This window comes from Sitodiplosis mosellana, unplaced genomic scaffold, assembly GCF_009176505.1.
Source record: "Sitodiplosis mosellana isolate CC-2019 unplaced genomic scaffold, AAFC_SMos_1.0 Smas_scaffold_13, whole genome shotgun sequence".
NCBI lineage: Eukaryota > Metazoa > Arthropoda > Insecta > Diptera > Cecidomyiidae > Sitodiplosis > Sitodiplosis mosellana.
Genome location: NW_022595255.1, coordinates 133,531 through 154,892, shown reverse-complemented (window position 1 = coordinate 154,892; position 21,362 = coordinate 133,531). Strand labels below are relative to the sequence as shown.

The window sequence follows — 21,362 nt, the reverse complement described above, 5'->3', positions numbered from 1 at the left end:
ACAAAGAGATAGATGAAAAAATGTTTTGTGTGCAATATATTGTAAACACAAAATAAAATTCATTAGCATTTTTCTCTGTTTTTTTTTTCTTTCGCCATACAATTCAATGTTTTACAGTTTGTTCCGTTTTCATTTTATTTAAAAATTTGGTTTGATTGTAAAATGTTGTTGAAATTAAATCTAAAACAAAATATCAATATATGAATGCAATTTATATTTAAAAAAGAGAAACCTATTCACTAACGCTAAATGACAGAATGTAAAGGACACCGTGATTAGTTGGCCCTTCGTTTTATTGTTATCTTTCCGCGTGATAATTGGCTCGTTGGAATTTTCACTTTGTTGTTGTCGTTCAGCTTTTTCACCCAAACCTGCAAAGCGAAAGAAAAACGATTGATTCAATCAGTGATAGGTGTGCAAAAGCGACTAAAAATAGATTTGTCACCGAAACATGCAACAGGATTAGCTACAATACTTTGGACTTGTGACTTTTTACGCTGAGATCAAACAAGCTCAAAATCGCACTTACAACTTCATTTCCGATCGCTGAGATGGTGGCAGCGAATTTGGCAATATCTTTCCCTTCGATGTAAACTGGTTGGCCACGATGATACCAGCGTCGTTCAAACAACAATTTACCATCCTCGATTTTTGTTTCGATCAATGAGTAATTTTCGGTCGGTGGCAATGAGCAGCTGGCTATACCAAGACTAGCACTAATCGCCGATAGCCCATTACTGTTGACGGATGGTGATCGAATTGGTGTCATTGTTTTGCCGCGACTTATCAATTTCAGGTCATTTTCGATTTCTTTGTCGTCTAAAAGCAATACGAGTTGGCTAACTGTTGGTTTTCGCCGTTTCTCCGCTGGCATTGGCATCGGATCGTTGGGTCGACGCCGAAGTTTTCGTGTTACTGTTGGTTTTGTTTCCGTTGAATCACCCGTCAATTCCATCGAATGCCGTTCGGACTCGATCATTTTGCGCTTTTCTTCAAATTCAGCTATGAGATTCTCTTTGAGATCGGCACGTTTGTCATCAAATTCTTTGAGTGCTGCCTTTTTCTCCGTTATAAAATCACGTTCGATACATTCGATGGAAAATTCACGATGCACTTCGTTGAGACGTAAACGCTCTTTGTACTGACTCTCTAGCTTTCGATAGCGTCGTATGTATTCGGGATGCACATCATTCTTCAGTTGATCTAATTGCTTCTTCAAATTGGACAATTTGTCTTGGTACATTCTACGGAAAATGATCGGAATTTGTGAATTATGCATAGAATCAATGAACTTTCAGTTGAACAGTTTTTTCTTGCATCAACTGAAAAACGTTGGGCACAACACTTACAATTCTTTTATTTCAAGTGGTTCATTTGGATTTCGTCCAGTCGTGTGGCCATACTCCGACTCACTGGCTTCCTCAGTATCTGCAAAACAAAACAAAACAGAGAAACAGGCTTTGAAACACTGTTATCACCGGAATCATCACTGATTTTTCTCTTACCTTCGCTATCGTCCACATCGAGATAATTTCCATAATTCGCTCCGTCGTCATAAAAATTCTCCGTATCGTCGTATTCATATTCATCAATCTGTTGATGGTGATTATATTGACTAATTCCAACAAAAGCCATGATTCAACTAGTTTTTTTTTGTCTAAAAAAATCGTCGTCGTCGTTAGTGAATTAAAAATGTGATTGATCCATTTAATTTGCTTTATTTTTTGTTCCCGTTCACAAACTGGAACGTTGTATTCCTCATCGATTGTTCAACACTAAACGCACAGTATACACAAACTAGATTCAAGCATTACTGAGGTAATCACTTGCGAAACACAAAAGTAAACTCTGTCAGATGTACAGTCGCCATTTTTCTGATTCAGTCACGCAGGCAATACTAGCACCCAATATAAAACAACACAACATACATATAGAGTGAGCTGAGTGAGAGTGGCTTATGTCAAAACGACATCGCACGCACACACACACACACAAGCAACAACTACACACGACTGTCTCGTCTCTGTTCTCTGTCTGTCACACTAAACCATCGCACATAGTTTCTTTTTTTCACTGATAACCTAACACCGTCCGTTCGACGCGTAAATAATAAACAAATCGCAAAAAACGTTGTTTCAAACGACGAGTGAGCACTTTTATTCCACCGTACAAATGGGACAAACTATTGGAACACCATCAACAACCGAATCAATTGAAGATACGGTCGATACGATTCGCTATGGAATTCGGAAACATGCTCAATGCCTAAAGGAAATCAGTTCGCTCACCTATGAAGGTATTTGATTTTGGAATTATCAATCGAGAGAAAAAAAAAAAAGAAAATTTTCAGACGATTTTTTTTTTCAACTTTTCAATTTCTTTCATAGAATTCAATAGTTGCCTGAGCAACCTCAATGATTTGTAAGTGGACACTGATGTGATAATTATCGAAAAAATGAACAATACACTGATAAGGAAAGTGCGTGTAATTTTACAGGTCTCGAAAATGTTTGGATTCGAATGGAAAAGTTACGATTTTTGCAGTGAAAAAAGGTAGCGACCAATCATTTTTATGGAAGGCAACCGTTCGAATTGCTTGCGTTAAATGCGATCCAGAAAGCAATCGCATTGAAAACTACAAGCTCATCAATTTGAGAGAGTTCTTAAAAGTGTTCAACACCTTTCAAACACATCTCGAAGCAATGTCATCGTGTGAAGAACAACATGAAAGGGTGGGTTGGGTGTTTTTTCTTGATTAATCCGAATTTCGAAGAAAACATAATAATATCGCAGAATATCCCACAGTGTCTTAGTGTTCTTTAAATAGATTATTAATACGGATGAAGAAAAAAACATCTCTTTTCTCACAGGCACGTCGTCTACCGAATTTACTTGACAATGTGGCTGAAGTTTCACCAGATGAAGAATCAGCTTTTGAGTGCTGCATTTGTTTAGATAGAAAAACCGATCTCATTCTACCTTGCGAACATGTTTTCTGCAGCACTTGCATCGAAAAATGGTAATTCACTTTTAGTTAACTCTTTCCACTCATGTCTTTGGCTCATGTAACACAGGAATCTCTTGACTTGAATGTTTTAATTTTGTTTTTTTCAAAAAGTTTACTCAAATTCTATCAGAAATATTTCGATATTCAATATTCCGATCACAAGTATTTTTAATTTCTGTCTAATTTGGTCTTCTTCCAGGAATGAAAATCACGACAAGTGTCCGCTATGTCAGACAAAATTGAACGGTATAAATGACTCATGGGTATTATCCGAGTTGCCAAAGACCAACGAGGTGAATGAAGAAATCTTGACCGAATTGAATGCGATCACAAATGACTCCTCCAATGAGGCCGATGTACACCAAGACGAAGACGATGATAGCGATGACTAAATCAAACTTACCCAAACTAAACCAATATTGACAAACTCATGTCAACGTTCGCGAGATATCGAGTTTTCCCTAGCTTTTATGTGTGATTTGTTTAACCAAAACAATCTTCAACTAACAGTATATTGTAAACAGAAAAGTATTTTTTTAAGTTTTTCTTCTTATGTGATTTCTTGTTGTATTTCGAGTTAAATGATATTCCGATATGAATCAGATAAATATAGTTATATATTGGCATTGGGATTAAAAATGGTGGAAATAAAATCAGCCATAATATTTTTATCATTAGTAACGTGTTTTTCTTTCTTTATTGCAACTTCAATTCCGTTTGGTGCATTCATCCCAAGACATCCCAGTGTAAATTTTGGTTTGGAATGGAAGCGATGGCTGAAATTCGGAATTTGAAAATAAAATTGAACAATAACTTCAAAATCATTCCACACTTTTCGAATCATATTTGAAATTGGTAAAAATTTTATTAAACGTAAAAATAGATAAGTTTGCCCAACATTGTTAGTGTTTGAGGATAATATTACATATATAGGTTTTTAATGTGATAAAATTAAAAATGCACAGTGGTTTTAGAGACGTTGTCGCTTTGCTGCTTTTCTCTTCTTTTCTTCGGCTTCTAATCGTATATCCTCCAAATCCTCCTGGATTCCAATCTTTTTGCTAATAAATTCTTCGCGTTGCTGTTGTGCGAATGTCGATTCCATATTGTCGATATCATCGTCTTCGTCGCGGTAACGAGATTTATCATATCCAAATATGTTTCGGATTTCGCTCGAGTAGTCAAAACCTTCGTCATCGTCAATGAAATCGTCCATTTCCGAATCGTATTCATCTTCGTCTTCATCAGAGTCCTCAATGATGCGACGTTTTGATGCGGCCGATTTGTGTTTCATCGACGTATGACCGCGTTGCATATCACGCGGTGGAAATTCCCTTGATTTCACCGGATCTCGAGGTGGAAATTCTTTAGACCTGGCCACATCGCGTGGCGGGAATTCTTTCGGTTTGACTAAATCTTTCGGGGGAAATTCTCGTGTCTTCACAATTTTCGAATCGATCGGCTTTGAAGCTGGTTTGGATGATGTGCTTTGTTTGGGAACATTTCGGGTGCTGTCATGCGTTTGGTTTCTCGATTTCAAATCGACTGGTCGCTTTCCGTATGGCTGTGATGTGCTAGGCTTTGCAAATGTCGGTCTTGATCCGCTTGCGCTCGGTTGTGATTGCGGTTTGGAAGGTGTTTTATTGTGTAATGAAGCGCTCGATACTGGTCTAATTGGTTCTCTCATGGATGAAGTACTTGGTTTGCGAATGTCTAATGCTGGTTGTGATGATGAAGACTTAGATGATGGTGCATTCGACCCATTCAATCTTGGTATTCTACCATTCGCTATTTGTGTTGCTTCCGGTTTTCGTTGCTCACCATTAATCTGCGGTTTGCTTGGTGGCAAACCCATTCGCCGTCGTTCTCGTTCTTCCAATTCCTTCTTTTTCATTTCAATTTCTCGCTTCTCTTTCGAAGTCAGCAATCTCTCGGGCTCTTTCGGTTTTTGTGGCACTTCAACTTTGATTGGTTCGTGTTGTTTTTCTTCGGCTAATTTCAATAGTTTCTGAAAATCCATAACAGGCGGCGGAGGTCGCTTGTTTTTTATGCTTTTACGTTTCTCATCCTCAAGCTCTTTTTTCCTTCGTTCATCAGCTTCACGTTCAGCCTTTGGATCGTAAAAATTCTTACGCGAACGATGCTTTTGTTCGCTGCTTGAACTACTCGAAATATCAGCACTTGTTGTGGTTGTTCGTTTCCGCCCCAACTTTTCATCTTCCTTTTCGCGTAGGATTGCCGCACGTACACGATCTTTCGTCGACATTAGATCCGCAGTTTTACTACCATTCAACGATGACTTGGCGAATTTCGTATCCTCCGGCATTGATTTGTATTTATCCATTAAACTTTTGTACAGTGCACTGGCCTCATTCGACGTATACCCATAGTCATCTTCATCGGGTTGCTCTGGACCTTCCATAGTGACAGCTGTATCCGTACTATTGACTGCATCGTCCAAAACCGATTTATTGGCTGACTTGGTCACTTTCAAATGCTTTTTGATTTTGTTTTTATCACGGTCCGTACGCAAAGCCATCAGTTCAGCATATTCCTTACGCTTTTTTTCCTTATCTTTTTTCTCTTCATGACTTTTTTGCTCTAGGAATTTCTTGATACCATCGGATAACTTTTTCTCCTTTGTCTCTTTCTTCGGCGGCTCAAATTTGGTCGAATAAAATTTACTCCTCTGAAAATGTTCATGTAAACAACAGGAAATTGAATCACTTTTTGAAACGTTGGCACACGATTTTTTTTTTCATTGGGCCTTAAAAACAATGCATGATGAATTTTTTTTCTTCAATCAAGTCATTGTATTAATCATACGTACCTCGGACGAATGGTTAACAGTTTTTGTATTTTTTTGCGCAACCGATAATATTGATCCAAAATCCATATTGAATCAATGTTGAAAATTAAATTATATCCAATTATTCACTTGGAATTTACGAATTTATAAATGGAAAATTACTCAATTGCTCCATGCAATATTACGAGACACATTAGATTTGACACGAATACGACTTAATGTACTGCCATCTTGAAACTTGAAAGGGCACTGATAGTATTCCGAAGATTGTCAGATGTTTTTGTGCGAACAAAATGTAAATAAAGAGAAAAATCAGATGGATGAACGGCGTGAAGTTGGCGCTTGTCAAGTTTTTCATTCTCGCTCAAGTACTACATTTTTGAATAGCACCTTTTTCGAAGCACATTGCAATGAGAAGCCAGGAATAATTTATGAGATAATGAAGGGTTCTATGTTTTGTTTTGCTTCTAAAAATCGATTGGAATTTCATTTTTGCATTATGAGTGCAATATATATATTTTTTTATGGTCATTTCCCATTTCGAATGTTTCTCATTGACAGCGCACTACTGCTTTAGTTTAACTGGTGACCGCTGTCAAATCGCAATCGGCATATTTTTCTGGTATCTTTTATTCGATACACGATTTATTTTTGTACGGAGGGAAAAGTGATTTTGTGACGAAAACGAAACGCAAATTTCGTTGAATTGATAAGCATCATGGGTGTTGAAGACGAAGTTTTGGATATTCAAAGAAAATTGGTGAAAATTAACTCAAACAATGGTTCGGTGAGTAGCTTTTTTTCCAATGCCATAGTTCCAAAAGTTTTTCAACAGATAAAAGACTTTTGAACAGTTGATTATCAAGTATTTAATGCTTAATAAACTTTTCTAATCTATAAAATCTAACTGTAATGATTTTCTAACCTCCTGTATCATTCGACAGGACCAAGCGTTGGATCTATTGAAGACGTTGAAAAATCTTAAGATCGACCTGAACATCTTGACAAAAACACGAATCGGAATGACTGTGAATGAATTGCGGAAAACTTGTGACAACGAAGAGGTGATTTCTTTGAGCAAAACGTTGATAAAAAATTGGAAAAAATATTTGCCAGCAAGCAAGTCGAGCTCCAGTCAAAGTTCGTCGAGCTCCAGTCAAAGTTCAAAGTCATCCTCGAAATCATCATCATCGTCGTCGTCGAGTAGCAACCACAAGAAATCGGATTCTCACAAGGGTGACTCGGACCGGAGTCAATCGAAGAACAGCTCGAGCAATGGCAACAAATCCAACTCGTCAGCAAGTTCAACCACCGATGCTGTTCGACTAAAATGCCGTGAATTGCTGGCTCAAGCCATTCGAGGTGATGGTGATATACAAGAAGGTTCCTTCAAAACTGCTGAACAGTTGGCTGACGAATTGGAAGATTGCATTTATGCCGAATTCAGGAACACCGACATGCGCTACAAAAATCGTGTTCGATCTCGTGTCTCCAATTTAAAAGACGCCAAAAATCCAACACTACGTGACAATTATGTGTCTGGTGCCATCACTGCAGCAGGTAGTCTCTATTGATCAACATTATTTTTATTCGTTCTCAATTTGGAATTTATTGGTTGATAAACCATGATTGATTTGTTCTTCTAGTCTTGGCCAAAATGACACCAGAAGAAATGGCAAGCGATGAAATGAAAAAAGTGCGCGAGAAATTCGTGAAAGAAGCGATAAATGACGCGCAACTGGCCACGGCTGAAGGAACCAAAACCGATTTGTTGAAATGCGGCAAATGCAAAGGTCGCAACTGTACATACAATCAAATGCAAACCCGATCGGCCGATGAACCGATGACAACGTTCGTGCTTTGCAACATGTGCGGAAATCGCTGGAAGTTCTGCTAAGATACATTCAAATACAATTAAAACAACAATGCAATTCACTTTCTTTCCGCCTTATTTTTTCAAATCTCAATTATTGTTGATTACCGCAATTTTTATGTACCATTGTTAACATTTAACTTGTGGAAAAAGTCATTTACACCAAATATATATCTATTTGATGGTTATCCTTATATTTGAAACGATTTTTGTTGTACCTCTCTTTTGATTTTCATTTGATTTAGGCTGATGCTTACCTCTTTTCTTGATTATGTTTCAATTTTAGCCGAAATTCAGAAGAAAATGATCAATTCCATTCATTAGGATATCTCTTCCTGATGAATAGGAGATAAATGTCAAGTGTTTGTTCCACTCTTTAAATCATGGCAAGCTTTGCAATTCGATGAAGCGTTTCAGAAACTCGCTTTAAGTAACTGAATAAATACCGTCAAGGGAACTGTTCAAAATTGGATGTCAAGTGAAACGCAGTCATGTTCAATCTTTTTTCAATAGAAATTGATCTTTATTTTAATCAAGTGTTATTGGTTTCGAATACCATTAGTTTATTGAGGTCGTGAACCACGTCCAAATCCACCACGCTGCAAATAGAAAGAAAGTCAAACGTTAGTCATTAATCATGCCATCACAATGAATGTGTCAATAGTAGAAAAAAAATGAGCGGGAGAAAAAAAAATCTCAAGTCAGCAAACTTACGAATTCGACATCACCAGCTCCAGCACCGACATCACCCTTCTTGTCAGGTCCATCAGCTGGAGCACGACGGTATGCTGAACGATCAGCGCCAGTTTTGCTGTCACCAGTGCGTGGAGCAGCGCTTGGACGAGCACGAGCGGCTTGTTCGGTACGGGCAGCACGTTTCAATGTCGATGGAACGATTTCCGATGGCAAATGCAAGTATGAGCGGAGATATTCAATACCTTCGTTTTCCAAGTACCTGAAATTATCACCATGAAATAAAATCCAATTAAACCACTGACATTTTCATTCACATGTATGCATTGTTTCTTACCAGTAGTAATGTCTCCATGCGAATTGTGAACGGACTAAGCCTTTGGATTGCAACGATTGCAAGGTTTTGATGACGTGCAAGTTTGGAACGTCCAATTCTGGGTGTTTTGGTGCGTTGAAGTCTTTCTTGGCAACCATAACTCCCTCCTTGAACAAATGTTCATAGATTTGGACACGATGCGACTTTGGCATAAACATTCTGCAATGAGAAACACACTCGTATTAGTAAAATGTCGACAATCATTTGAAATGTCACCGAAAAAAAAAACATCAAATAGTTTCAAAAATAACAGCAAACCACGTTACACTACTCAATTCCACACAAATTTTCCGAAAATTTATCTACCACATTTAATGTACAACAAAAACATAACCATAGTAGTTTGCCTCTTGAAACATTCACTATAACATCAACTGACCAAAGAATTTTTTTTTAAATTAAAATTATCTTAAAACTATCACAATTTCGCCAATCGAATGGATTATCATAGAAATTTGTGGTCTGCCCGTTAAATCGATACTATTTTTGATGCATTTAATTACGTGATGATGAGGAATTTTTTCGATTTTATTCAGAGAAAAACCTACTTTGCGTTCTATAATGTTTGAACACCGGAACAAAAAGAGACAGTTTAGTTGCCGTAAAATTCAAGATGAAGTACGATTTCGCCGACAAGCAATGTGTCAATGTTCGCCGTGACGCACTGATGGCGCCATCTGTGTGGCATCTGCGGAATTCGATGCGCTTCACTTTTTGAATCATGCGCTTGGTAAATGCGTTTCTTCTTCCGATTTGATTTTGGAATTATTAATCGAGAGAGAAAAAAACGGAAATCGGAAAACACGATTTTTTTTAACTTTTCAATTTCTCTGGTAGATCAAAAAAGAAAAAAAAATACAATGGAATAGCCATAATGCTTCGGTCGTTTGCAAAAAAGGCAATTATCGGGAATTTCTATCACTTTTATTTGCCAACAACGATTTCCTTCAAAAAGTTTAAAGAACGCATTTTTCGCAATTGAATTTGCGGTGCATCTGACCTGATTAGCAGACTGAAAAAAATGCAACTGAAGTTAGGTCAATGAAATGCTATTCTCAATATGTTTGAATATATATATATATAATGACGTGCCTGATAGTAAAAAGAGATTTGCAAGTAGTAAACACGTGCAAAAAAATGTCTATCGATCTCGTAGATATGTTATAGTTTAAGCACCTGTTTATTGCATATATATATATATTAACCGGTCGAGTTGTAAATCATCTGCCAAAAATGTCATTGTATCAATGTGCCATCGATAGTGGAATTCACCCAATAAAAAGTAATTCTACGACAAGGTATGCAATAAACAGGCGCTTAAACTATAACATATCTACGGGATCGATAGACATTTTTTTTTGCACGTGTTTACTACTTGCAAATCTCTTTTTACTATAAGGCACGTCATTTTCGATTGACTGTTTTTTTCTGGTTACTCTCTTTGTTATGGATTACTCTCCCCCCCTCTTTCTCTCTCCCCCTCTCTCTCTCTACCCGACAAACGGTAACAAATGATGAACAAATATAGAAATACTGATGTTGTAAGAAAACAGATGACTCCCGAAATACACACACCGTTGATTTGCAACACATACGATTCTCGTATATAATCTCACTCCATTTGCAGATACTTTACATGCAATGTACTTTCTGTCGTGTCGTTATCAATTGAAATTTACTCTCTACCAATTTGTATGTCTTGCAAACAATAGGTAGCCAAAGTGCTAAGTCGCGTGTAATAAAACAACCGCTGAATGGAAGGATACGCAACAGTATCAATAGAACTTCCAGCCGTTAACATCGTTCATTAAGTGCGACGGATCGTTATAAATACAACTGTTAAAAGTTGGTCTTTAAATTGTGTGTTTGAAAAAATTCCAGATGTTGAAATTCGGTTTGTTTGCCTTAATTGGCGTCGTGTTATTGGTGGTATCTACGTCCGCTGATGGAAATGGAACATATTTGGAAGTCGCTGAGGATTTGATTCTTCATTTTCCGCGTTATTTAGAAGAAGCTATTCGATTGGAGTCAGATCAAGAAGACCGGAAAACAAATTCAACGGATCGTATTTTGTTCGGCAAAAGTCCATGCTTTCTAGATTTTCTCCGTATATTTAACGGATTGAGGAAGAAGAAACCCTGGGCTTTTCGAGGTAAATAAATATTTTGAGTCGATCTTTTTTTTTTTTCATTGAAGTGCTGTGAACGATCGAGTATTAAACTGTTGAGAGAAAAACATGTCCATTTCCAGCAAGTCATTGTGTGGTCGACTTGGTCACGATAAAGGGTTAATTTATGATTTTGCACTTGTGAACGACTATTGATCGACGTTCAAGTATCTCCGATTGAATGACGATAACAACGCACAATCTAAGATGTACCTAGGTTAGAATTGGATTTCGCATTCGTCTGACACAATTATCGAAATGCAATTTCGAAAACGATTTTAATCCAAATGAATGCAACGCAGAGATAGTGGGAGAGAGAGAGAGCGAACACACAGTGTATTTGCTGTTTGTAGCTTTTTTTAAGTATTTTTTTTTATTTTGATTCCTTTTCTTTAACAAGACGATTACAGAATTTACACATGATGTGAAAGTAGATTCTCTTAAATTTTGATTTATAGAAAAAATACACTTTTTTCTAAAATGTGCTCAATTAGAAATCTATGTTTCTCATGCTATTTTTTCTATGTTCCATTGGTAAATTGCATCCTTCAAATCGATGCAAATTATTCCATGGGTCCTGGTCTCTCTCTCTGTGTGTTTTTGAGTGTATATATGTGTTTGTATGTGAGTTTGTTTTTTTGACTCTCAATTGCTGCTGCTGCTTCGGTGTGGGTTCGTACGTGTTGCTTATGTGTGAATTACAATTTCAATTTCGTATTTATGGTGTGTGTGTGTGTTTTTTTTTAATCCGGTTTTGTTTTATGAGACATAAGCCTATATATATTTCCACAATGCAAATTTACTATGACATACATAAAAATAATGTTTCAAAGGATATTTTGTTTTAAAAGAATTTTAAAATACAATTAAAAAAAGAAATGTCCGTTGCGATTTGGGTCCGAACGCATCGTGCCCATCCAAGTCCAAGCAACGTAACTCCTTAGTGCAAATCTTATCTTCGACGAAAAAAAAAATGTTCTGAATCCTCTCCATTCTTTTATTATTTCACTCCATTCATTACTGCTCGCCATATTATTTTGTGTGTGTTTCTCTCGACAAAAAAAGAAATTACTCTTGTGTAACCATTGATTTTTTTTGTTTTATTTTCGTTAAGTGGGTGTGTGTGTGTGTGTGTTTATATTTTCCTTATCAAAGGAAAATTCATCATCGGTATCGACGTTGCCGTACTGGCATTCGTCATTCCGCATGTCCGTCATCTTCTTCAGTGGTTAGCCAAGTGGTAACCATTCGTTTAAACTCATTTTTGCGCTTTTTGTTCATTTCGCGCAGCTCCTCTAAAATGTATTTGGCAAATGCAGCATCGGCATCAGCGATGGCCGTTTGCTGTTTATAATAGTCAACGGCGGCGGTGATCGCTTCGCCAATGTCCTGTTGATCGGCGACCTCAATACGTGGCCGCTTGATTTGTGCCGTAACAATCTGATGTTGATTTGTGGTAATCAATCCGTTGCTGTTGATGACTTGATGATAAATCTTTTTCGGACCCGAATTGGTGGTGTGCGCACGATGTATGGCCGTTGGTATCGGCGCCAATGTGGTCGATGTTGGGGTCAATGTATGCGTTTGTGCATCGTATGTAGCATTTTCCACTTCGCATTGCTGTACAATGACCTCTTCGCCTTCCTGATGACATACCTGATTCAAGCTGATCTTTTCGTCCATACTCGTTTCGAGCTGATCTTGAAATTCAATTTTGAATTGTTGAATGTGCTGGGCAGCCAACGATTGATGCTGCGGTTGGCCATGGGTTTGATGCTGTTGGGATTGCGGTTGCGTTTGAATTTGTTGAGTTTGCTGCGGTTGCGGCGGAGGGTGTTGATGATTGGCTATGGCATTCGTATTGTTAGAAATGTCGAGTAAACATTGAGCGTCTTCGGTGACATTGACACCGGACAAATATTCCAGGTTTATGTGCTCGATTGGTATTTGATTGGTGCTGACTTGCACGTATTGCGGCTGCTGCGTGGTGGTTGTTGTACTTATCACCGTATTGGTGGTCGATCCAGACGTCGTCTGACCCTGACTTGTACGAGCACTACATTGAACGAGAAACAAGAGCACCAATGGCAAATTGTATTACTTCATTTTTGGTGTTACACTCTGATTTTTTTTCATATTTGCTTAGTTTGGTTTTTCTACTCACTTTCGACTGTTTACATGCCCATCCAGAAACATTAGGCTATTGTAGAATTCTCGTTGGCTTTCGTCCTCATTCGAGTTGGAGCCGCTGCCATGTCGGCGCCTTTTCTTCACGAATTTATCACGAAGATTGCGCCATTTCTTCTTTGCCTTGTTGGTATCTAATGCGACAGCGACGACGACGACGACGACACAAATACAGACAAAAAAAAAACAATTGAGTATGTCAAAAAATGGCGGGTCTTTCCACACAATTTTTACTAGCAATGCTTCATGTGTATATTTAAAATACTAAACTCACCATCCCAATTCATCTCCTTGCAAATGCTGTCCCATATTGTATTGCGAATGTCTTGGCGCAAAAAATCTTTATGCTTTTTATTATATAATTGGGGATGTTTCTCAATTAATGAAATAAAGCGGTATGTTTCACTTTCCATGGTTACGTTTCCTTCCACACAAGTGCCTGCATGAAATCGAATGCAAATGGCCAATTAATAAAACGAAAGAGAACAAAAAAAAACCTGTCGAAAAAAGCAAAAACAATTTCTACATATGACATGTGGCAAATATAAAATTATGCATTTCTTTCTCATTCGTTTGGTTTAAATTTCTTTTTTTATGCTTTGCACATAATTTCCATACATTCATATGTGTGTGTGTGTTTTTTTGTTTAAATGCGCTGAATTTTCGTGTGTCGTTTGGTTGCACAGAGAAAACAAAACAAAACTCAACTTCTCCTTATTGATTAGCTTATTGACTAATAGCACACACAATGCGTGTGTGTCGTACAGTGAACTACGGCTACACGACCAATGCTTACACTTTACTTATTTGATTCCACTTGAAAAAAAGAAGTATATACCGCACTAAAAATGAATTCTTCGTCCCGAAATTTACACCACCACACAATTATGCACTCGATCAAAACAATCGCAAATGTTTAATTTACCGAATGCGAAGAGCGGGCCGAAATAGCAGGAAAAAAAAAAACTAAACTGAATACAAACACGGATTGTTCAACGCCGTGTGGAAATTATATCTCAATGAAATCGAAAGCCCGCAAAACGCAAACACTTTGCGCTTCTTTAATACACATACGCTCTGTTTCAGAAATCAACGCCGATTTATGAAAACCTCTTGCACTGTCCGTAAAACGTGAAAACGATGCGGATTCGTTTACATTATCGAAATCCACACAATTTTCGCACTTAATTCATCAACAATGATGCCTCCGAATTTTTTTTTACAGAATTTTTTTTTGTGTACTTCGACCGAAGCGCGTACGTTCATCAATGTAAAATGAATACCCAGCTCCGTATAAAATAAATAAAATGTCAGAAACGCACGTTCGCATTGCGGTGGTTTTATGTATACGCTAGCATTTTTTTCCACTGTAGTTCGCAAGCGTTTTTATTCATAATGGTGGCGCAAGCAGTCAATTTCATTCATTTGAATCGATTTTCCGTTGTCTGTGTGCGTTAATCACTATGCTTTTTTCGACGGTTTTACCGTGATTTTTTTAGTTATCCACATGAATTGATGTAAATTATTCAAAATTATGACTAGTTTTTATGGTTTTTCAAAGATTTACCCGAAATATTTTGGTGATTATCGTAAATGCCGAGCAAATTATTTGGTGGGAAAATGAACGTCACTTGCAATACACACAAACATCCGTATCACTAATGAAGTTTTACCAAGCGATGCATGGTGGCGCCACCATACGACCATTTTACCAATGGCTTGAGCAATCTAGTACAATAGCTCAAACTGATAACTATATTGATTATGAATTTTTTGAATGTGACGTGAAAAATTGAAGAAAAAAAATTATAATTTGAAAATGTTTCAATTAATTTCATCGAACTATTGGAACTTTTCTGTTGGAAATAAGACCAGAGCTTGGTTTTTGTTCCCTTTTTTATTTATTCGAAATTTTTTCAATTTTTAATATGATTTTTATTCATGTTTTTGTTATATCCCATTGATTCGTTGACAATTCTTTCATTGTGCGATTTGGTTTGGCGGAAATTGTTTAAAAAAACAATTTTTCCAGAGCGATAAAATCCCTATTTCAATTTTTGGATGAGACAAAATCAAAGATGATCAATGAAATTTGATACTCAAATCAAAATCAATAACAAGATCGAAATCGTTGTGAAAAATATTCAAAACATGTCAACAAAGCTAGAATAATTTATTAATTCCGCCCGTATCTTTATGTCTTTTTTTATTATTTTGAACAAATGATGTGTGAACTTACACATACATTTATGTTCAAATATTGATTTAAATAAAATTTGCACAGAAAAACAATCAACGATGAATGAGTGTGTGTTTAATCTATTTCAGTGTTTGATTCGTGGGGAAAACTGCCATCAGGTATGCCTGTGTACAATATTTTTGCTGCCTGCACTCGGTCCAATTTCATCATATCTGTGTATAATCAAGATAAATCTTCTCTGATTAGGTATTCTGCGTGGTAATATGTATGACCTTGGCGATTTCGATGAATGTTTAAATATTGATAAGCCCGAACATTTTCATCCTCGATATTGGTACGAAAGCAAACCAACCAAAAAAAATGATGGACTTATTTAAGCGATACAAATGAATATGGTCGCCAATTCTATGTAAAACCAATTATTATTTTTCAGCCTTGCTCGTTTATCGAAAGATGACCTGCTGATGCCAAACCAAAAGAACTTCATTCAAAGCAGAATGAAGTCACTGGTCGATACAATGAGTGGCTATGATGGAGCGAAACCACAAACGAAAATTGTGCCGACTACTTCGTGAGTTCAGACTTAAATCATAGAACATCACAACAAAATCGTTACAAGTACCATTTGACCGATCAGAATTGGTTGATTCCGTTTTTGTTTACAGGAATATGTTAGGGTTAAACTTTGGTATTTGTGTTCCAAAATCATGTACACAAGAAAAAATCGAGCGTTTGTTCAAGACAATACAAAAAAGAATCTTCCGAGACAAAGCAGTAGTGTCGATAGTACCTAATACATGCCATGTTAAAGAGGACCTCAATTGGAATTTAGATGTTGCCGACTGTTTTGTTCTGTAAGCCGTCTTGAGTTTATATCAATTTCCCCTCTTGAAATTATTTTTTCGATATAGAGGATTCATTCTATTCTTGGGAGTAATCATGATCTCATCGACGATATATGATTTGGCTAAAACCAGAAGAGACGGTAAATTTCATATTCTTCGATCACAGACAGAATTTACAGTTTCTTTTGATTTCAGAGGAAAAGATGCCAGTTCTCATTGCATTTTCAATTTACACAAATGGCCGAAAACTGTTTGCAACAAAACGATCCAGATCGGAGCACACAATGGATTGTTTGAATGGAATTCGCGTATTCTCAGCGCTATGGGTGATCTATGCTCATGCTCACGTTATGACAATGCTTGCTCCGATATTCAATTTCGCATACATTCCAGAGGTAAACAATTTCATTCGTATTAAAACAAAAACATGAAATGTATGCTGGCTTCTGGAATGAGTGTGTTTTTCTTATGTTTCATTCAAAACTGGATTAAAATCATTGAAAATGGATCTTTTTTTTTATAACCGTATATGGATCGAATCGTTAAAAAATGAAAATATCAATCAATTTTCAGTGGGCATCACATTATTCGACAACCGTTCTTTTGCTTGCGCCATTTTCAGTGGACACCTTTCTCTTTCTATCTGGCCTTTTGGTTACATGGTCAATGCTAAAACATTTGAATAAAACGTAAGCCAAATAAAAAAAACCAATTTGTTTCTGAAAAAAAAATTACAAAAGCAAAAAAAAAACGAATTTTTCAATCGAGTTAAATTGAAATTTCATTAATTTTGAGATTAGAGATGGCAAAGCAAATTACCTTATGATATACGTTCATCGATACCTGCGTCTAACACCGCTATTAGCCGTTATCATAATCATCAGTTTGACTCTGTTCAGAAGGGTAATAAACGCATTTATTTGCTATCAACATCATGAATGTATATAATCTGATTTTAACGTCATTTTCAAGATCGGAAGCGGCCCACTTTGGTGGTCATACATTTTAAATGCTATCAACTGCGATAAGTATTGGTGGTCATCACTATTGTATATCCAAAATTATTATAATCCCGATGTAATCGTGAGTATAACAGCAGTATATACACAATTTTCGGTTTCACAACATAATTTAACCCATTTTTTAAATCTTATTTTTTGAATTTAATGCACAACGCTTTGACTGTCTCTTTGATGATGAACATTTAGTGTTTGTCACACACCTGGTATTTATCAGTGGATATGCAATTGTTTTTGTTCGCACCATTGATAGGCTATTTGCTGTATCATTTTGGATACTTTATGATTGCGATCATTTGCGTTTTGATTGGCGTTTGTGTGGGTTGGACGTATTGGCTCTACGTGCACTTTGAACTGGTCAATCAAGTTTTGAATGTAAAGTAAGAAATCTCCAGAAGTATCCACGCTAAAATTGAAATGACAATTTCTTTTTCAAATTTTCATTTCCAATTTTTGTATTGAGAGTTTGTCTGATCGAAAATGTCTGATCAATTAATCAAACATACATTTTCTTCCTTGTAGAAATGATATTCATGAAACATTTATTTTAACATACTATCCAACACATATTCGTATGTCACCTTGGCTCGTCGGTGTTATGTTTGGTTATTTCATATTCAAAATACATGGAAGAAGAGAGCGATGGCATGCGGTAAGCTTCCGTCAGCAACAACATATTGAATTGCTTGAAATTACAAATTTTTAAACATGTTCAGATTCGTGTTTTGGTTCATTGGGTCGTATCGGCTGCTATTTTTGGTGTTCTCGCCTATTATACGTATGAATTGCAGCAAATGGATCACAAAGGCACTCCAATGGAGTCGGCCATTTATACACCAGTCAGTCGTGTTCTTTGGAGTTTCTTCTTGTGTTTGGTGATTTATGCCTGCGTCAAAGGCTACGGTGGCCCGGTCAACTGGTTCCTATCGCTTCAATTTTGGCAACCATTTGCACGATTAACGTATGCCATTTATTTGGTGCATATGCCTATCATGTTGATGACTGCCGCAAGCACACACAGGCCATTGATCTTCTCTGGCCGAACCATTGTGAGCGATTTTCTTTCATTCATTTCGACAGATATTAGAAAACAAGGATTAAAATTTTTTTGATGCATTTTACAGCTTTTCAAATTCTTTGGTGATATCATTGCTGCTACATTATTGAGTATAATTGCATCGCTCGCGTTGGAATCACCAATTGTTGTTCTTGAGAAACTCATGTTCGGTCCGAAGAAAAATTTGAATTTAATGCCAACAACTAGCACACAAGCGCCAACAGCACCTGAAACATCATCGTAAGTCAAAACCACAGGGAAAAACTATGCCAAACAAATTTTTATTCTATATTTAGGTTTATTCCATGTCAAAATAAAAGAAAAATAAACCAAAGAAAATTAAAAAAAAAATAAATAAATAAACAAAAAGTTTCAAAGTGTTTGAATATTATGTGAAGTGAAGATTTTTTGCAGATGCAGCGCCATCTGTTGTACGTTTTGATGGATTTACTACTGCAAATTTTCGGGGAAAATTGTGTTTGGCTTACTTCTATTTGTGAACTCGTCAACAAATTTAATGGGACTGCACCGAATAAATTGCTTAAATGACTCAATTGAAAATGTGTCAAATTCAAATGACATTCATCTCAAGTATCGATCAATTTGCATTTTTCTGTTCAAGTTGTGCGCATTTATTTAAGCGGTGTCCACAGTGTGACTGGGTGTGTATATGAGTGTGTAATGGTATACACAAAGTGTCTACCTACCGGTTTCGAAAACCGTGCATAAATTCTGACATCTTCAAAGACCATTTGATATAGTACAAACGCGGTATTTTGTTTTGTTGCTAACATTTGCAAACACAAATAGATTTTTCTGTGACAAGAGTTCAATAACAAGAATATCCATATCAATTGACTCGATGAAATTGTAAAAATTACGTGGATTTCGACGATTTTGTTCCCTATTATAAATTTTTGGTGCTTTTATTTAGGTGTGAGCCATTTTTTCAATTCGTTGATTGACACTAATGAAGAACGAAACTTTCTGTGAGATTGTGATTTAGTTCAAGAGAAAGTAACTTTTGCATTTTGTTTCTGATGTATTCAAGGTTTAGGATTTAGCAAATATCAACGTAGCTGACAAGATGGGGGATCAGCTTTTGACTGAAATTCCCAGTGTTTTGAAGCAACTGGCCCGGTTCGTGGTGAGAGGATTCTACTCAATCGAAGATGCCCTCATTGTTGATATGCTTGTTCGAAATCCATGTAAGCCAAACCAAGCCAATCAAAGCGATACTTTGCGAGCATTGAATAATACAGTTATATTGCTTCATTTGCAAAAACAATCTAAATATTACTAGAATAACACAACTTTCCCCCGACTCCAACTTTGTGTAATAAATGCGATGATTCCAATCGATTCTAACTCATCCTTTTCTATTCACCATCCCAAAATGAAGGTATGAAAGAAGATGACATCTGTGATCTGTTGAACTTCGATCGAAAGCAGTTGCGTGCCCGAATCACCATATTGAAAAATGACAAATTGCTCCAAGGTCGATTGAAAATGGAAACTGGTCCCGATGGCAAAGCGGCTAAAGTTACCTATTACTTTATCAATTACAAAACACTGGTGAATGTAGTGAAATACAAATTAGACTGGATGCGAAAGCGTATGGAGACGACTGAGCGTGATGCGACTAGTCGAGCTAGTTTCAAGTGTGTGAATTGCCAAAAAACATTCACCGATTTGGAAGCCGATCAACTGTTTGATCAAATAACCTCAGAATTTCGGTGCACCTACTGCAGCTGTTTGGTGGAAGAAGATGCATCGGCACTGCCACAAAAAGACTCACGGTTAATGTTAGCTAGATTTAATGAGCAAATGCAATCGTTCTTTGAACTATTGAAAACGGCCGAAAATATCAAATTAGCGCCCGAATGTCTCGAACCCGAACCGGTGGATATTGAAACGATTCGCGGCATGAACAAACGTTCGGACAATCGAAATGCGGCCAATGGCAGTGAACCATGGTCGGGAGAGGCAACACGAAACCAAGGCTTTGCCGTTGAAGAGACTCGTGTGGATGTTACGATTGGCGATGCTAATCCAATGGAAATGGTTAAAACGAAAGAACGGCCAATTTGGATGACCGAAAGTACAATTGTCACGTCGGAGAATGCCAACGATACATCTGACTCGGCGCTACAGCAAGCAGCGCAAAGTTCGTCACAAGTTATCGCATCAAGAGGACGCAAAGACAATGAAGATATTATGTCGGTGCTGCTGCAGCACGAAAAACAACCGGGCAAAGGGAATACAAACGATGCAGCCGTTCGATCGTTGGCCGCTTCGACCAATAACAGTGATTCGAGTGATGATGAACAAGAAATCGAAAACGCACAAATTCGTAAGTGGCCAAAACTTCTTTTGACTTCCGACAATTTTTATCTAATTTCAATAAACATCTTAACTTTTGCTTAAGTGCTGCGGTCCTTTTTATCTTCTCAATATTTCCATTAATGAGTTGTTTTTTCTCTTGCATTTTATAATTTTTTCCTCCAGCTGATGTTGATGTGATCGATACAGAGTCGGATAGTGATGAGCCAACCGTGTTTGTTGCTGGTAAACCGATACCACTTGATGAGGTGAATGATGAAATCATTGCCCAAATGACGCCCCAAGAAAAAGAGACCTACATCCAAGTTTTCCAAGAGAGCTACAGCCACATGTACGATTAATTTTTTACGCATATTTTACGATCCATTTATTAACCTATCGAAACACAAAATTGCTGTGTGAATTGTTGTTCTCTCATAAAAACTATCAGTTCTAGTTGTAAATGTATAAAAAGAAGGAAGAAGAAAATAAAACTGAAAAATAGATCGATTTTTTAAACAAATATAAAAAAGAAGTAATAAAAAAAAACGAAATCGAGATGGAACTCGAGCATATGGAATTATAAATCAACAATGCGGATTTTGTTTATTTTAATACGATTTGCAGGTTGTGTGTATGATGTATGGAAAACAAGGTTAAGATAGATGCATATGGGCATTGCGAATCTAATTATAAAGTCAATAGACGTCTGATCGTCTGCAAACAGGTAAGAAATGTATGCGATGGAACAAAAAATGTGTCTCATATGATTGGACACTTTAATTGTACTAATCAATCGAAAAGACG

The 21,362-nt window shown here is 36.9% G+C and overlaps 8 protein-coding genes across 13 annotated transcripts; 4 read left to right on the top strand and 4 right to left on the bottom strand.

Moving 5' to 3' along the window:
• Window positions 1-58: 58 nt before the first annotated feature.
• On the bottom strand, window positions 59-1,897 carry LOC129567935 (sin3 histone deacetylase corepressor complex component SDS3). Its single transcript, XM_055445322.1, has 4 exons — window positions 1,506-1,897; window positions 1,350-1,428; window positions 530-1,244; window positions 59-371 (listed from the first exon to the last, which is right to left on the bottom strand). Exons 1-4 carry the CDS (start codon window positions 1,633-1,635, stop codon window positions 276-278), a joined length of 1,020 nt encoding a protein of 339 aa, XP_055301297.1. The 5' UTR covers window positions 1,636-1,897; the 3' UTR covers window positions 59-275.
• Window positions 1,898-2,062: 165 nt separating this feature from the next.
• LOC129567937 (RING finger protein 141-like) lies at window positions 2,063-3,681 on the top strand. The gene is made up of 5 exons (XM_055445324.1): window positions 2,063-2,296; window positions 2,388-2,421; window positions 2,498-2,732; window positions 2,871-3,019; window positions 3,207-3,681. The coding sequence occupies exons 1-5, from the start codon at window positions 2,173-2,175 to the stop codon at window positions 3,397-3,399; spliced, it is 735 nt and encodes a 244-aa protein (XP_055301299.1). The 5' UTR covers window positions 2,063-2,172; the 3' UTR covers window positions 3,400-3,681.
• A 158-nt stretch (window positions 3,682-3,839) lies between these two features.
• On the bottom strand, window positions 3,840-6,330 carry LOC129567929 (protein SPT2 homolog). Its single transcript, XM_055445307.1, has 2 exons — window positions 5,838-6,330; window positions 3,840-5,696 (listed from the first exon to the last, which is right to left on the bottom strand). The coding sequence occupies exons 1-2, from the start codon at window positions 5,901-5,903 to the stop codon at window positions 3,978-3,980; spliced, it is 1,785 nt and encodes a 594-aa protein (XP_055301282.1). The 5' UTR covers window positions 5,904-6,330; the 3' UTR covers window positions 3,840-3,977.
• A 132-nt stretch (window positions 6,331-6,462) lies between these two features.
• On the top strand, window positions 6,463-7,885 carry LOC129567936 (transcription elongation factor S-II-like). The gene is made up of 3 exons (XM_055445323.1): window positions 6,463-6,603; window positions 6,761-7,376; window positions 7,463-7,885. Exons 1-3 carry the CDS (start codon window positions 6,535-6,537, stop codon window positions 7,711-7,713), a joined length of 936 nt encoding a protein of 311 aa, XP_055301298.1. The 5' UTR covers window positions 6,463-6,534; the 3' UTR covers window positions 7,714-7,885.
• Window positions 7,886-8,183: 298 nt separating this feature from the next.
• On the bottom strand, window positions 8,184-10,361 carry LOC129567938 (40S ribosomal protein S10b). Its single transcript, XM_055445326.1, has 4 exons — window positions 9,307-10,361; window positions 8,720-8,917; window positions 8,404-8,644; window positions 8,184-8,288 (listed from the first exon to the last, which is right to left on the bottom strand). The coding sequence occupies exons 2-4, from the start codon at window positions 8,914-8,916 to the stop codon at window positions 8,253-8,255; spliced, it is 474 nt and encodes a 157-aa protein (XP_055301301.1). The 5' UTR covers window position 8,917; window positions 9,307-10,361; the 3' UTR covers window positions 8,184-8,252.
• A 278-nt stretch (window positions 10,362-10,639) lies between these two features.
• Window positions 10,640-18,602, top strand: LOC129567928 (nose resistant to fluoxetine protein 6-like). Its single transcript, XM_055445305.1, has 14 exons — window positions 10,640-10,910; window positions 15,441-15,470; window positions 15,559-15,646; window positions 15,746-15,883; window positions 15,978-16,166; window positions 16,224-16,297; window positions 16,353-16,552; window positions 16,731-16,846; window positions 16,958-17,060; window positions 17,130-17,240; window positions 17,366-17,556; window positions 17,699-17,828; window positions 17,893-18,225; window positions 18,301-18,602. The coding sequence occupies exons 1-14, from the start codon at window positions 10,640-10,642 to the stop codon at window positions 18,475-18,477; spliced, it is 2,151 nt and encodes a 716-aa protein (XP_055301280.1). The 3' UTR covers window positions 18,478-18,602.
• LOC129567933 (cAMP-dependent protein kinase catalytic subunit-like) lies at window positions 11,265-14,770 on the bottom strand. 6 transcript variants are annotated; one of them, XM_055445312.1, is made up of 4 exons: window positions 13,909-14,770; window positions 13,387-13,551; window positions 13,090-13,246; window positions 11,265-12,981 (listed from the first exon to the last, which is right to left on the bottom strand). In XM_055445312.1, exons 2-4 carry the CDS (start codon window positions 13,523-13,525, stop codon window positions 12,123-12,125), a joined length of 1,155 nt encoding a protein of 384 aa, XP_055301287.1. In that variant the 5' UTR covers window positions 13,526-13,551; window positions 13,909-14,770; the 3' UTR covers window positions 11,265-12,122. The 6 variants fall into 6 exon arrangements, with proteins under 6 accessions (XP_055301287.1, XP_055301288.1, XP_055301293.1 ...); XM_055445313.1 differs by having other exon boundaries at window positions 14,680-14,770; XM_055445318.1 differs by having other exon boundaries at window positions 13,731-14,741.
• Window positions 18,603-18,742: 140 nt separating the features above from the next.
• Window positions 18,743-21,146, top strand: LOC129567932 (general transcription factor IIE subunit 1). Its single transcript, XM_055445311.1, has 4 exons — window positions 18,743-19,167; window positions 19,285-19,441; window positions 19,636-20,586; window positions 20,742-21,146. The coding sequence occupies exons 2-4, from the start codon at window positions 19,321-19,323 to the stop codon at window positions 20,915-20,917; spliced, it is 1,248 nt and encodes a 415-aa protein (XP_055301286.1). The 5' UTR covers window positions 18,743-19,167; window positions 19,285-19,320; the 3' UTR covers window positions 20,918-21,146.
• The last annotated feature ends 216 nt before the right edge of the window (window positions 21,147-21,362 follow it).